This window comes from Caloenas nicobarica, chromosome 2, assembly GCF_036013445.1.
Source record: "Caloenas nicobarica isolate bCalNic1 chromosome 2, bCalNic1.hap1, whole genome shotgun sequence".
Lineage (NCBI taxonomy): Eukaryota > Metazoa > Chordata > Aves > Columbiformes > Columbidae > Caloenas > Caloenas nicobarica.
Window position 1 is genome coordinate 139,184,745 of NC_088246.1, and position 17,150 is coordinate 139,201,894.

General features: G+C 39.0%; 1 protein-coding gene across 3 annotated transcripts in view; it reads right to left on the bottom strand.

Annotated features, from left to right (window-relative positions):
• The window catches only part of RUNX1T1 (RUNX1 partner transcriptional co-repressor 1), a 114,325-nt gene that overhangs the window by 21,641 nt on the left and 75,534 nt on the right, over positions 1-17,150 (bottom strand). For all 3 annotated transcript variants that reach the window (XM_065627763.1, XM_065627764.1, XM_065627765.1), the window contains 4 exons: positions 16,027-16,208; positions 7,779-8,029; positions 6,253-6,338; positions 5,286-5,487 (listed from right to left, as the gene is read on the bottom strand). In XM_065627763.1, coding sequence (XP_065483835.1) covers positions 5,286-5,487; positions 6,253-6,338; positions 7,779-8,029; positions 16,027-16,208 — 721 coding nt within the window. The remainder of the gene's footprint in view (positions 1-5,285; positions 5,488-6,252; positions 6,339-7,778; positions 8,030-16,026; positions 16,209-17,150) is intronic.

A 17,150-nucleotide genomic window follows, 5' to 3' on the forward strand; every position in this document is an offset into this window, starting at 1 on the left:
CTGACTGGAAATAAATGGAATGAAATCCAACAAAATTAGGAATAACCTGAAGTGACAAAGAAGCTCATACAGAAAGGATAATGGAAAAGGTTTTACATGTCTAGCATAATGCAAAGGTCTGTTAATGGTGAAAATGCAGCAATGTTATTATGCAGAACAATGGGATGTAGGCTACTGATTTTACTTGAAATTCATGGCAAGGCATGGTTTCAGAGCACTTGGTCTGATTCCTACTGAACCAGATTAAAAAGCCCAAGAAGGAAAATAAAAGCACATATACGTGAGAGTGATCAGGGCTCATCCGTGAAGAGCCTAAATTAAATCAAAATAAAATAGATTTTGAACTCAAAAATGCTTTTGGAATTTTCTATTTTAATATTAAATAAACTTTTCATCACAGAAGATGTTGGGCTGGGATATAAGATTAAACATGAGGAAAAGACATAAAAATTGGTCTTTGTTTCAGCCCTCACGTTCTATTGAACAGCAGGGAACAACATAATATATTATTTTGCAAAACATATAGAAAAAGTAGTATTTTTAGTCTACCCTGGATTTTTTTTTTTTTCAAATAAGAGAGAAGATATTCACCAAAAAGATCCTACTGTGTCAATACGTTGCTGGGTTCCATAGGGACCCTGGAGTACTTATTTCAAGAGCACATTCAGCCTTCAGAATCATCGACAGTTAATTGATCACCCAGGTTTCTAGTGTTAAATGAGTAAAAATATCTGCTTATTTTTGGTGGTTTTAAGATGAAGAGAATAGGTGCTGAAAGGACTGAGAGATGTGGAGACTTGTAAGAGCAGAAATAAATGCGGGTCTGGGGAGTGAAACTGAGACAAAAACCTAGGACCAAATAAAGGATATGAACTCTCACATGATAATAAGGACCAAACTCAAGAAAATAGAATAGAAAGACTTAAAAGGAAAAGATGTGTTCAAAACTATCAAAAAGCCTAATCCATATTTGGAAAGAAGGAACAGACAATGGGTTGAAAATACAAAAGAATGGAGGTTTTTATCACTGGACAATGACATCCAAGCCTATGATAACAAAATATTAAGAAACAGACATGAACATCTGATATTCTGAGGATCTTTTAGAATTATTGTAGTTATGAAAACACTGGCAGTGACAACAATACCCTATATGCCATAATTAATAGTAGGGCTTAAAAATAATAAAAGCTGCATATAACCAGCTGTGAACTATAGGTTATTTAGTATAAGAAATACATATATTTTTATATGTACCTATACGCTTTACATTTTTCATATGCAAGTTTTGCTTAATTTTACCCTATAATAAATGTAACATCATTTGGTGGGAAATAGACAACAAACAGAAACTTCTCAGAGCAACCAATATGAAATATTCACTGCCTTGTTTGTAAGAGTCAAGCTCAAACGTGCCACTTCAATTAATGAAATACATAAATAGAAACCTGAAGAGGTATAATACTGAATGAGAGTAGCTTGCTAACTGTGTTGGGGGCTGTGACTTTCAAGCATTTTTACCTGCATCTTTGCCCTGATACATTTGTGTGGCTATTAAAACACTGCTTGAATGCATGTGAAATTGTGTTAAAAATATAGTTGTGTTGTCATTTAAAAAGAATAAGAAAAGGAAAACCACACAGGTACTGCATTACTGAATCAGTCTCAACCAAGAGCAAACTTCTAATAACTAGCAGCAAGAGATTTTCTCTCCTTTATGCCACCTATGAGTTATTTTGCAAAGCATTGCAATAACAGGCGTCGTATAAGGAATGGATAAAAGCGACCCTCGTCCCAAGAAGGTCAGAAATGAATACTGAGAATACAAATGCACATTTCCGCAGCTGTAGCCCTGTCTAACAGCATGCAATTCAGTACACTACAATCCAGCCTAAACCTCCCGTGCGTGAGTGGATTAAGAGCAATAGTTAATATCATCAGTGACCAGTATTACAGAGGCTTCAAGTTCTTGAATTACAAGTTATAAATGTTACTGTGGTATTCACAGCATTCCCGCTAGCTCATATCATGCATATCACAGCAATGCTGATTATCTCCAAATGGCAAAGGAAAGATTTTATAATCACAGCATGAACAGACATGTATCTATAGGAATGCCCTGGCTAACACTGAAAGTATGAGGGTGAACAACCTTTGATAAAATATAAACTAGCTCTGAAATGGTTAACATTTAAAAATGTATTAAGAAATGGCTAACCTATGTGTTTTTGACAAATACATATACTTCTGAGAATCCTGGCTTCCTGGGGCAAATCCTGCAGGTATTCGCACTCTTCAGTTGGCGATTTCAAACTCTGTTTTGTAAGATTTCCATTCAGATAAATTCAACAGACACAAAATATCAACATCACTGCAGACCTTCTGATGTGTGCCTACACCACTTATCTAGAGCCACAGCTGCACTCAATAAGGTTATACATCTTGTTTATAACCCATGATGTTGAAGAACCCTCATCTTTAATTTATCTGACTGTGTGTATTTCAGTGTACAATGTCTGATATGTGTAATTATTCACTATTAGGATGAAAGTTGCAGTCCTGCTGCAGTATGTAGTACTGAAATTCTGCAGCAGAAATGGAGGAGCCAGATGATGTATTATTCACTTCATAGACCATCACAGTTCATCAAGCGAATATATATATAAAGTCTGAGTCATTTTTAGACTTTCATAAACATGTATTATTCAGACTGAAAAGAATAGACCCATCTTACCTTCAGCACAGTCTCAGAGGATAATGAGAGCTTGTAACCTGTTGTAGCTGGCTAATGCGTGTATTGGATTACACTGCATTAAAACCAATGGTCAAATATTTCATTTGATTTCTTAATTAAAAATATCAACAGAAAAATATTGATCAGTTACTGTGAACCGTCAAGCCCAACATGATTTACAGGGATGCCAAATTAAAAGAAGCACAAAGATCTTTGGCAGAAAAGGGTCTGCTGGTTCAAAAGGATGACCAGAATTTTCTTCCTTTTCTTTTGGACTCAAACTATCTATGCTAAATTTCAGCTCAGAGTTTTTCAGAGAGAGCTATCTATGAAGACCACAGCATAATGTTTGTAGTGACAACTTACCACTTCAGTGATGATATTTTAACCGTTAAGAGAAAAAAACAAAGGCACAATGTAGCCATATGGCCCCCCCTTTTTTTTTCTCTTGCTAGTGGAGGTGACAAGATGGATTTAAAGGGTGGATTACCTCACTTAAAAAAAAAAAAAATTACAAAAGGGAATCAATGACATTTAGAATCTCTGCAGCAAAAGAACAATATTTACATCTTGTGACACTTTAACTGAAGTATTGGAGGAATTTTTCAACCCCTTCCTCCTCACTTCAAAACTAAAATAAAAAGCCCTGAACAGAACAGCGGCTCAAGGTTCGCAGATATTGCTTCAATTTTATTATACCTCTGAACGTTAGTGTTCATTTTGTTAACTAGATTACTAACAGATTTGAGGAAATAAAAGGATTACCCTTCCATAGACTCCAAAGTAAGTATTTTCTGCATTATGTGTCAGACATAAAAGCACTTCTTATCAATATTTACAACTGACATGGATGCTACACCACTGTAGCAATGCAAGTTTCATGTCCATGAGTCTAGGGAAGTAATTTTTAAAGTCAAATAATCAAAATGGACATGTTAAAATTGAAAGAGACTCACTCCAACCAGTACAGTTATACCCATAGTACTGTAGAAGTGACTGGTTTTGATGAATGTCTTGAGTTGAAGTTTCTTTGGGTAAATTATAAAAACACAGCTTCCTTTCAGTTTTTTTTACCTACTAACTATACCTACAAGCACCATGGCTTGGCTCTTTTTGCATCATAGCTGTACTAGAAATGAGTGTCATTGCTTTTCATCTAGGGGTTTCCTCACAAGTGTTCTTCCCAAAGCTGCAGACATGATCAGCATTTCAGATGCTGTATTTATGAGTCTTTCTTTACATTACATTTAACAGTATTCATACAAGCCATTACCTGAATGCTTCTTTCTGAGAAGGGCTTCTCTAGGGACTAGACTTACTAGTGAAGTTGGGAACAGTATTTCCATAACCCTTCCTTTCACTGACTGAAGCTAATTTATAGAGCTATTGGCTCAGATCATTTCACACACATACAAAAGGTTTGTTTGTTATCAAGAAGCACTAAATATCACAGCATGAACTTTAAAGATTTACCAAGAGGAAGATGGAGAGGGTATTAGATTTGGGTTTTTGTTTTTCTAGTTGCAATTAAATAAGTTTTAGATTTAATAAGTTACGCTTAAGGGTAAAAGGAAAACACAGCTTTAAACAAAATATAGTTACCAAATAACACACGCATTCAACTCTACTAATGACCACAGCTCATGATGATTTTAACTAGACGTCATTCAGTATGGACAATTTATTTCTTTAAAGCTAAATATTAGACAAGCAACCAAAGCAGCAGATAACAAAAAAGGCAGGACCACTATGTGCTTCACCTGCCATGAAGGTGAGGGGACAGGGCAGAACAGGCCAAAATATTAATAAACCACAGAAAATAAAGCTTGCTTTTATACTGCAGAGCCATCTTGGAGTAGTTGTGAGCGGCACTGTGTGTGACTGTGAAGGCCTGCAGGGGGTGAAAGTCCCACTGCTTGGTCTGTTCCTTGTAAGCAAGCTTTGCAGCTTGAGCTGAGCTCAGTGAGTAGTACCCAAACCAGCCCAGACACTCAGCTGTGGACACAGACTCAGGAGGACCACATGTGCACGGCTGTGGGCATCCCAGGTGTTGTTTCTTTCTTATACAGAAACCAAATACAGCTAAAGACTGTCCTTATCTTTATATCTCTCTTCATTTCCTTAGAAAAGACAACTTCAAGTCAAATCATTTGATTTGAGAAGGCGAAAGCCCTTGGTTTCACAGTGCTAACAATCCAGAAGCACCTACAGGTTTCCTCAATCAAGCAGGCAAGGGAGGGAGTCAGAGGGGATGGAGTGCAGTGCACATCTCACTGCTCTGCCATCCCTACACGGCAGGCTGTCCTTCCACCCCACCACTCTCAGGCATTGCTGAATGGAAAGCAAGTCAAGTATCATCAAAACCACCAAGCCATTTCACATGTAAACACGACTGTTATGGCATAAGGGTTATCGTTAATTCAGTAGTCAGCGGAGAGGAATATTTCACCACTGTCACAAAAGAAGGATCAGAAGAACAAATGCAAACTTCCGCTAGCATTTTGCTGAGTTGAAACAGGATCAATAAATAATTTTTAATGAGGATACTTACCCAAAGTAACTGGATCTGGATTCACTGGACTCTGCTGTCTGGAATGACTACTGCTGCTGTTACCGCCTTTTTTTAAATCTTCCGCATCACTGTACCGCCGTATCCAGTAATTAAGCTCCTCACGGTCTGCCTCTTGACATCGCCGTAGTACAGTGAGAGATCGCCTTGTTTTTTCCACCATGTCCATTATACAGTTTAACAGCTATTCACGGCATCGGATGGAGCAGAGAAAGTAAAAAAAAAACCAAAATAAAACAAAACAAACAAAAAAACAAAACCAAAAATGTTTTATTCATAAACCGACAGAAAAATGAAGAAAACATTAATGTGCTGAGTGCCTGGGTTTTAAGAATAAAGAAGTCTCTCCCCGTTATTTCAAATACAGCTGAAAAATTCTAGTTTTGCTTTTAAGAATGGCAAGTCCTCCTGTTTAATTGGTGGTCCCAAACTGTACAAATAAGGATTTCTCGGGGAAAGGGAGAACACAAAGAGGAAAAGACTGAACCGACTGCAGTCCCACCACTAGTATTACGTGGTACCACACAGGCCAGGAGATCTGGTCCAGAACCGATGCCTAAAAATGCTATAAGAGCTAATAAATTCAAAGAAAAACAAACACACACAACCGCCCCAAACAAACAAACAAACAACTACAGCAACAGAAGAAAAACGAAACAACCGACCAGCCACAAAACCAAAACACAATTAAACAGAAGGGTGAGGATCATTCGTTGCAGATCCCGCTCGCCTTTTGGCAGTCTGTAACGCTCAGGGTACTGCTACAGGCACCTGAACAGCAAGGCCTAACGTGAGCTACCTAATGGGGAACATCAAGCCCCTAGATTTAATGACCAACTCTAACTTGTCCAGGGATTCATTTTTTTTTTTTTAAGAGAAAAAGTTTAAATTCCTGTCTCAACAGAGCTCCTTTCAGACAATTATAAATAAGAGTATATTTATGCCTTACATGGTCAAGGTGTTTCCACTCTTCTGCCCATTCTCTGTCTGTTAGCCTGTGATCAATCATTTCTTCTTGACGTGTGCCATGCAACCCTGCCAAAAAGGAGCAAATCATGTTTACAATGTTGCGAGTCCTCTAGGGGGAAAAAAAAAAGAAAAAAGAGCCTATCAGACAAATACACCACACAATATCTGGTCTAGTATCAGGAATGCCACCACAAAAATAAATGGATGCTTAAAAATTTTGCTCTAAATTCTCTTTAGCACTTTTCCCTACACAAGATGCTACTGTTTTACTCAATTTAATGCCTTCAGTTCTGCAAGTTCAAGATGACCTCTCAGAAATGGACACAACCCTTTCTGACTATATATACAACTATAATATATATAATGCATATAATGCAATATATAATTTTTCATTTGCACTACTCAAAGTCAGCAAGACAATTATTCATTAACTTAATGTATTGAATACTAGCTGTACTTCAGAGAGTTGAAAAAATATTAGTCTAAACTCAATGTTATTTCACTAAATGCAGTAATTACTACCATGTCAACAGAGCATCATTAAGGGTTCATCCCTTCACAGATGTTTAAACAACGTGTGGTTAAAATGTAGCACATATATCAAAGCAGCTGACAAGATGATACAACCAAGCCAGTATTTATTATCAACACTCAAGAGAAGCCGACACTTGCTCTTCGTTTTGCCTCCTTTATGCAGATGCTGAATATTTGTAAATGCCCCTCTTTTATGGAAGATTTGTTTAAAACAAGGAAGAATAGTAAGTGCAGATGTCAAACAGGCCAGGCAAATCCAAGAGCATCAGACATCCCATTAAACCAAAACGTGCTGCGTGGGGTGTGGTTGGTGCTTCTGCTGTTCGCATCCTCTGCAGACATCCCCATGCTGTACTGTACTCTTGAGATGTCACACACAAAACACTTCCCCAAAGGCTTTCCTCTGGTCTAAGCTGAAATCAAGCTCTATTGATGTTGTTATTGTCACTAATGTGACATTAGAGGAAAAACAAAAGGCTCTACCTATCCTTGCCTGCCAGATACCTGGTGCCCATGTCACCTACGCAGCTGTGGAAGTCCAGGTTCCTCCTCCTCCTGCCTCGCTTGCTTTAGAGCAGGGGTGTCAGACTCATTTCACCGAGGGCCACATCAGCCTCGCGGTGGCCTCCAAAGGGCCGAATGTCATTTTAGGACTGTATAAATGTAACCACTCCTACATTTACAGAGCCCTAAAATGACATTTGGCATACTTTGAAGGCCACCGCGAGGCTGATGTGGCCCTCGGTGAAAACGAGTTTGACAACCCTGCTCTAGAGCGTGGAAAAGACTTTGACAAACACAAATCTGAAATAAGGCCATTAGAAGCAGCAGGATGGACAAATATCTATGGAGGCTACATCTGAATGGCAGGTACATTTACTTGGCAAAAAAACCCCTGTTCAACATACAGTATATAATCACACAGAAAAGATAAACCTGGAAAAAAAAATGCAGAAAATCAACATGCCTTACCCATAGGTCTGTTTCTGTCCCTGAGGTCCCTGTGGTTGGGGTGTCTGTATGAGTCCCTGTAGTGGTGGGCAATGGCCATATCATCCAAACGATAATGCTGAGGTGGAGGTGGGGTGGGATGAGGCAGACCATTGGGCTGATAAGATAAGCCATTATTTGGACTGTACCGCTGGCCTGGGCTAATAGTGCAGGGCCGCTTGCTTGGATGCTCTGAGTGCAAAGGCTCTCTGTCAAAGCCATTTTCTTTGGTTCTGAAAAACAAAGTGAAGGAACTTTAATTCACTTAGTGAGCAGAGCTGCTCAGGAACACACACCCCCCCACCTACACGTGCAGCTTCAGGAACTAAAGCTTGGTCTTTCACTTTGCTCCAAGTATGCGGTGTTGCAGAACATTTCATAACACTGCTTATTCAAAATATACAAAGGACACATTCACCTTGTCTAACTTTCCCTGTAACTTGAGAAATACTAACTAGCAGGGGGAACCTTCCAAAGCAGCAGCTTAAAGAGCCAGGCTGGAGAGTGAGCGGCGTTCACTGAAATCACCAGCTGATGGGATGGATACGCATGTAATTGCAGAACGGGAACAATCAGCTGACACATGAAGCCAAAGGCTGAGAAATTCCTACTTCAGTAGTGCTATAGCAGATAGTGTTATGGGGAAATTTGCAGGTTTGGTATTTTTTTAAAAAAAAAAAAAAAAGGATCACACACAGTCTTATGGTAACACGTGTCGGTGTGCTGCAGGTTGGCTGTATATAATGCCAGGATGAGCTCCCAGCAAGAATCACTCCAGATGATAAGAAACGCTTCCTTCAGAGATTTTTATACCATCTTGGCTACATTAGTCAAAGGTGCTATGCCTGTCATTAATTTCGCGGGAAGATGTGGTGGGACTCAAGCCCTCATTAACATTCAAGATTTCCCATCCCATTGTTCTTAGACAGGGTTTGTATGAACAGGCAATTTTGGAGAGTTATCAGGGAGAAGGGCAATTTTTTATGTTATAGATACTCATTAATTCGATTCATGATCAGCTATTTCCAAAGAAGCCTCTAGTTTGCACCTCTGCCTGAGAACCTGGAACTCACACTGAATGTATTTTCCAATAAAATAAAGTGAAAGGCTAGAGTTACTTCAACAGCTTCACAACTCCTTTTAGGGAAGCTTAGTTTCACTGACATATGGGGGTTTTTTTGTTCTTCTTGTTGTTGTTTTTTACCACTGGAATAAAAAAAACCCCTACCAAATATTAGCTTTGAACATAAATTTTATTAGATATAATATCACAAACTGTTGAGGTTGCATTCCTCCTTCCAAAAACCTTCATTAAACAGCTGATACATTCCAGCCGTTTTTAAAGAGAACTTTTTTTACTCCATGATTTACAGATGGCATGATGTATCTTCCTAGTAATAACACAATCTTTTGCCACCTTGACAGGAAGGTAAATTTGATTTAATTATTTAATTTTCCTGTTTGCCTGCTGTTAAAACCAACTGCCCTTCAACAAACCCTCCCCCACAAACCAACCAGCCTTGAGGAACTGTCTGTGGAGAAACACTCCATGTATTAATTGTTGCCCCCCAATAGGTTCTCCTTAAGTGTCAATGCAAGGAAGGATGAACCCAAATCTTTGCCAATATCCACTGGGAGAGACAATCAAAGTAAGATCTTGCAATTACTAGCAAGAAACGAAAAGACGGGTTGCACCACTTTCAGGAGGAGTAAGATCTTCCAAGGACCTCACCACAACCACTAATGCCAGAAAAGCTGTATGTATACATATTTTATTATACCTTAACTTGGCAAAGAGGGGAGAATATTTCACCAGTACAGCAGGACAGCTGTTCTACTTTTGAGCAGAGCTATAAAAGACATATTTTCTTAAAGTGGAGTATGTACCTTGTTCCAAAGCAAACGCAGAATGGCTGTGAAAACTCCTAATCAGGAAAACCTGAGGACCATCATATATTTTTAATGACTTTTGGCAGGCTGGAACTCCTTGCAATAAGTCCCAATGGGTAGTGATGTTTTTGACAGCTCTCCAAGACAAGTTTTGCATTTATTTTCTGGTGTGTGTTCCCTTTGCACATATCTGCTCAAACTCTATATCCAGGTCTTTCAATTGTAAAAAATACTATGTAAGCAAAATATGGACTGTCCTGTATGTACGAGCCAACCTACTCATTTGCCAAAGCTCTTTAGTGTTACAGCTAGAATGATCTCTAACAAAGATGAAGAAAAAAAAATTGCAAACTATAAATAATTAAATAATTTTGTTGTCTTTTTCGATCACTTGTAGGAGAAGCAAACCAGAAAACTGCGACAAGTAGGAATCCAGTTTTCCCTTTCTGAACTATAATGAAAACATTAAAATAATATATTTTCATACAAATATACATATTTGCACCTTACTGTATGGGTACCTCTGGTTTTGGTTTTTTTTATTAGGAATGCTTTATACTTAATCAACTGAACTGGAATGAACTGCATTAGCTTGGAGAACACACCAGCATATCCATTTTCATCTAGAACCCTGAGTCTAACTAACACAGAAATTAACATTACTTTTGAAAACACATTTACTGAAATTAAATTCCCGTATTTCCTATTATAACTGAGTAATGGTTGTTGGCTCATTTCTGGGTGTTGAAATCTTAATTCTACAATTTGTTGTTATATTTTCTGCACTGGGAAAATTAACAACTTAGCAGAATACCAGAATGAGGCTGTATATAAACTCATTTAGTGTTTTTGAGAATATAAAGTACATTAAAAAGTAACAACCTCCAAAGTCTCATAAGAACAGGAATCACTGGCAAATGTACTATATCGGAATATAGTGATGAAAGACAGAGTCAAATACTGAGGAGTGCCATAATTCAGATGCTCTGAACTTAACCTACTATTCTGCTTCTGCTCTCAGTCCTACTAGTTTTTCCAGGTCTCACCCCCTTGGGAAAGGAACATTTCTCCAGGTGCCTGGGGAAGCACTGTTGTTTCACAGGTGTTGGCAGACCCATGTGAGTACCAGTTTCAAAACACCCACAGTTTTCATCTGATTTGTATCTGATTCATCTGATTTTGCAAAGCAACAACAAGCTGTAGAGAGGAAATAACATTAAACGTGTAGGAAGCCTAACTGACACATTTTCTTGTTTTTCTTTTTCTTGCTCCTATTGGTCACGTTTTCCTTGACATACACATAAATCAGCACCATTGTTTGGAAAACCAGCAATATGATAAAGATGGGGTCCTTCAGCTATAAACATGTAAGGGGTCATTTTACTTGTAGCCATGATTTACTCAGGTTAAAAATAGCAGAATAGATACTAGTCATTAGTCTGTACTCATTTAACAGATTTTATGTTGTTTGTAAGTTACCCTTTCAGTTTTACATTATTGTAAGTTATAATTTCTTGTGTAGGAAACTTGACCATGTAAAACTGCCTTTGCTGGAAAATTAAGTTTCATTTGATCAAGAGTATTGCACTGATTTGAAAGAACACTGAAGTCAGCTTGCAAGAAGGAGGCAAAGCTGTTTATCTGCTATTTGTGCAAGATGCTTTGATTCGAATTGGACTTCCACCAACAAAGTCTTGATCACCAAAGATGTGATAATGCTTTGTTGGAATAAAATACTTATTTTGTTTATAATACTGTGCTAACCATTCATATTATGAAAATATGTTTAAAATTACTCATAATTATCCTTGGCTTACAAGGGGAATGGCTATGAGACCTGTGAGCATCCTTCACCTTATCGACATGTGAAGGAACTTCTTAAAAAGATTTGCCTAACAGAATTATAAAAGTCAGTCCATGTTTCCAGTTACCTTCAACATGGATACATTGTCGGGGTGCCAAGGGCACAGCAAGCACACCAGCACTTTCTAAAGTCACAAAACAACCACGGCCACTTTTGTTTTGTAGATACCCTAACAGATTTTTTTTTTGCTTAAAAATGCCCTATATCCACTTTGTAGGCAGCTGTCATAAACACAGTCACTATATGACAGGCTCATGTGCCATATAGCCCTTCCTAGCAAGCTCCAAGGATGACTAATTAGCAAAAGGTCTCTTCTACTTAATGTATTTTAAATCATGTTATTTATAACTAGGCAAAAACTCACATTGGTCCAAGTTCCTTTGCTTTACTACAGTAGAATGTAAACTCTTAAAGTTGTAAACAAAATATAGGGAACACTTTGTTCATGACATGTCATGAACAAATTATCAAAATGTGTTGTCTCCTCAGGTGTCAGTTTTTCTCTCTTGCAGTGACTGATGGTTCCCAGTGTTATTACAGAAACAGATTGATCTTTTTAATGAGCTAGTTTAATAGACTCCAAAATCTCACCGTGGCTGCTCATCCATGTCAGACCATATGCACCAAGAAAACATTCAGTAAAACATGAAGCTCTGCTGTCAGATTGCTCTATAAAATCTCACGTACAGTAGATTTGGATATGCAGATAAATAACCAGAATTGGAAAATGCATATGCAAAAAATGTTATGAAATTATAAGCAGAAAAAAATTACTGAATGTGGATTTTCTTTAATAAGAAATCATGAGATGGATGTGGTTATGTGCAACATATACATTCCACTTCCTTTGCCTAATCCCTTACCCTATTTTACCTCTATTGGGGTCAACAGTATGCAGTTACCTGTGCCCAAAAGAAAAATATGGAAGAATCTGTGTATATATATTTCTAACATATATGTGTATGTATCATATGCACAGCCACACACACACGCATCTGTATATGAGATACACATATATATGACATACATACATATACATACACATTATATACAATGTCTATATTATATCCCTTGGGAAGAGAAAAAGTTGCCGCAATTTACTTTAGTGAGAGGTGTATCTCGAAACAAAATTATTCCAACTGTATTTAGTTTCCCTGAAAAGACGTTGCCTTTTAGTAATTTTTTCCCATATTCTAACAACAATCATGGTGAACCCTTCTCTTAAAGGATGCCTCATATCTTCCGCTGTATTTTTATTAGTATATTTGAAAACTACTTAGATATCTAAACAAAAGGTATATTTATTTCCACATGTTTCCTCCTGCTCCTCTGTAAACAATTAAAATAATTAATAGTGTAATGAATACAAAGCCAGACAAGTATTTGGTTTCAATACTCGGTCTATGCATGCTCTAACTCTGAGGACAGCTTTTTGTGGCTGATTTACTTACATTATTCAAATTAAAACATACAAACTCCTATTCAGTAAATTTAAGAATCTTTCCAACAAGGCCTTGTTCTTTTTACTAAATCTGTAGTACAAACGTTCTTGAGTGCACAAGACAACCCACTGAACTTCGTTCGGCCAAAACTATGGTATACACTTATTTTTTTCTGTAAAGCTTTAAACATAGTCAATAGAGAAATAGCTGTCTCTAACCAGTGACAGAGTTGTTTGATACTGAAAAAAAAAACCAACACAACAACTTATTTTTTAAGCTCAAGACACCGTTCCAACGGGTGAGTTGTCAGTCTTTCCAGGTCTTTCATTTCAGCAAAGAATCTCAGGGTCAAAAAAGAAAGGATGGGTTTTTCTGACACGCCACTTCCCCAGAACTGAGTAGCCCAATTTCGAGCAGCCATCGACAGAAGCTGCTGGTCGAGAGCTTTGGCACCTCAGAGTGCACATGCCAGTGGGACACCCCACATTACAGCCTCTCCCTGGACCCCGGGAATTCCAACGCAGCATCTTACTCACAGCCCTGGAAGTTAAACTGTCTACCCCTCACCCCAAAAGCTGCATTACTGCATGGGGAGGAACTGAAGACTCCCCAGGCTGGACTGAGCCCAAGAGAGACTTCGGATGTGAAGCCAAAGGCAGAGCAGAGGCTTCTGAGCACACATGTGTTTTAACTAAAAAGAAACACTGAGAAAAAAAAAGTCCATAAACCAGATTTAAATCCCTCTGGGTCTAGGCCTCGGTTTTATTTAAAAGATGAAGTATGACTTTAAAATCCAATATTCTTCTGATCTGCTGTCCCCTTATGAGCTACTCCTATGTCCTTTTTGCTATAAGACTAATACGGGGTCTTTTCGTTATGACGTTCTCATACCAGTCTTTACCTGCACCACCCACCCCCTCCCACGCAACCAGGGCTGAAACTACAGTCGGTGAGACTGTACTTACTACAAAATAACCAAAATTCAACACTGTCATACTGGGTCTTCAAAGGGGGGGAATATTATTCCAGAAAGCTAAGGAAGAAAAACAAAGGAAATATTTTATTGCCCAGTTTTCCTTTATGACTTTATGGGAGAAGCGAGCAATACTGCTCTCTGTTAGCAGGGGAAAAGGTGAGCTACGGCTGTCAGAAGAAGGCACATCGCTCTTCTCTGTATTCCCTGCCAAGGAAGACCTCACGGGCTTATAATTCAATGTGTGTATATCTACTTGTAGGACAAATACCATGTCTGCTACTGACATTGGACTACAACATGCTGATATTTAAGTTATTCACAAGGTACACGAGATTTTAAAGGGTCTTTTTAACAGATGTTTCAGTACACCACTCTGCAAAGACTGAGGATATACAGCAGAACTGCCCCAGGGAGCTAAATTTCAGCTTTGGAAATGTTATCTCTCTGCACAGAGAAAGAGACTACATGGAAAACGTCTGAAAATTAATCATCTTTCTTGGACGCAGTTAGCAGGTTTCTGTTAACACCAATGGCTGTTTCAGTTTGGTGTAGTTGTCAGGAAAAAATGGTGAAAAGAGGATACGTGGAAAAGGGCTTCTCTGCTGGTATCTTTATTTTATTTCTGGTCCATAGGGATTTATTTCCCTGAAACACAACCAACTTCAAATACTTTCACAATTTCATCTAATGGCTATGGTGTTTTATTTTTTACTGTTCACTTTTAGCTATCAGTAGCTTAAGTTTTACTATGTAGATGCTTTCAAGATCTTGCACCTACATCATTAATATCTCACTTTCATATATACCAAAATATTTGGTGTTGAATTTTGGTCGACCAGCCTCATGAACTTTCAGGCTTTGTTTTCTCCATAGGGTTTGTGCTATCATGGCCTATCCCTGCACAATGTCACCTGTACAAACTTGTAAGCCTTCTTGACTTTGCAAATCTTCATCTTTTTCATTTAAAAGATACCTAGAACACCTGTGATGCCTTATACACGTAGGTAGTGGCATTTCACAAAAAAGCACTGTAGAAGTTTTCCACACTATAAAATCCATGGCAAACAGAACTAAGAAAAATCCAATATTCTGGCCTCTCAAAGGTAATATTTATATGCTAGCTGAATTTCTAACAGTATCACAGGAAGACAGTTAAAAATAAATAACCACAAGAGTCATTTTATTGTAACACTAAACAAAGAATTTTATTCAAATAAGAAAAAGAAAAGACCATTCCATATCCCTAAAGCTACTGTACTTTGCACATGTGCACTTGCTCACCCTCTTTCTACACAGACTCTTTCTCAGCTCAACAATAAAACAGATTTCATTGAACATTTCTCCTATTAGGAAGAACTATCCTTATGCATATTGGATATATGGGTATGGAAACATGGCACAGCAGCAGGAGTCAAAGCGGGGACTGCACTCCGGAGCTTGCCTTGTACTTCCCAATATGAGCGCCTAGCCACTTTCCCCATTTTTACTGTTTAATCCAACAAAACCTCAAATACAAAGGACTTGCAGAGGGAACTGGAGCGATCTGCTGCTCATTACTTTATGCTACAGAGAAATACAGTGTGTTTCAAAAAGATGGACCCAATTTGCAATCACTATATCTCTGCAACCACAAACTGCCCATGAAGGAAACTTATAGTCTGTGCAACAGGTGGAGGGAACATAGAGCATTTATAAAAAGGTTACTAAAACTTGATAACTCATTAAACCATTTGTAAATTTTTGTGTAATTGTAACACGTTGAGTCCATCTTAACACCCTGAACTATGCACTAAACAGTCAGTAAGGCACTGGCCGGCCAGTAAGACTTTGCTGCCTGAGTCAGTGTGTGCACGTTTCTATATACACGTGCAGACGCACGTACACAAAGGCAATTTAGCTGTTGCACAGTTGTAGTGTGGGCAGGACCTGCACCCAGGGAACACCACCCCAGTCCCCCCAGGCACCCACCCACACGCTGCCCCTTTGCTAGTGGCGCTCGGCACGTTCCGCTCACGGGACGTATCTGAGCGGGGTGTGAGAGGCACCGGGGGTGCTCACCTGTCTGGAGTTCGCCTCTTCCCGTTTTCGTTCACATCGAGAAGCAGCTCTGAGGAGTCAACAGGTGAGGTGGTGCTGGCATCCAGAAGCAGCTGTTCGTGCTGGGCGAGGTACTGGGCTGGGTTCTGCTTGGCTAGCCTTGCACAGTGCAGCAGCTCCCGCTGCAGCAGGGGCAGATTGGCCTGCAAGAGCATTGCACATGTTAAGGGGGGAGGCTTGAAGGTCATTTCGACAGAGACAGAGCAGAAAAAGCAGAGATCCAAGGAAAGCCTGCTCTGGAATGAACCTGTTGCAAGCGTCCTCAATTAGATCTGTGGTTGCTAGCTACGTGAAATTGGGCAGCCTCCTCCTTACAGGGTCACGTATGGCTGTGGTAGGGAATTGACTTACAAAGGTGGAAAATAAAACCATGCCTAGTGCTGTGAGAAAACTAGATCTGAGCTCCACATCTTCAGAAGGAGGAAAAGCATTGCCTGGCTGACTTCATCTCCTTTCTTACTATTCAAAACCTGATTTCCTATGGACCAGCAGTTTTCAACAAGTGACAAACCTTCTTCAATATTTGTTTCCTGTTCAGACTTCAGTTAGTAATTAAAAATTATTTGAAACCATAGGATCTGTGGCTCTATAACTTGCCTCTGCCACTGTCCTTTAAGAGCCTTGGGGAGAACAGGATTGCCCTCAACTTTCCCATTACACTTGTAGTTATACTTAAAGATAAAAATTACAGCAAAATCTCGCGTTCCAGAGCTTCGGTTAATCACGCAGAGGGCTGTGACCCTCCTCCTAGTCAGATGCAGCTTGAAGAGCTTTTTTTATCTTCATCTCAGGGCCCCAGTGGGACTTGGGTAATGGTCTGGAGAGTACCAGGACTCAGACTCTCTGAGTATTGAAAATGCTCATTTATCCCTAAGTGGCACATTTTGCCCATATACTAGGGTCATACTTAGTCATACTCCTTGCTGGGTTTGGGACCAAGGTGGAACTGTACGATCTCATCGGAGGAGACAGTTACACATCCTGGGAAACTTCTTCCTTTCTTTGCAGCATATGCATACATTGATAACTGAGATAGTCCAGTCATTTCTTACCTACTTATTTGTGCCATAAAGTAATGTACCCTG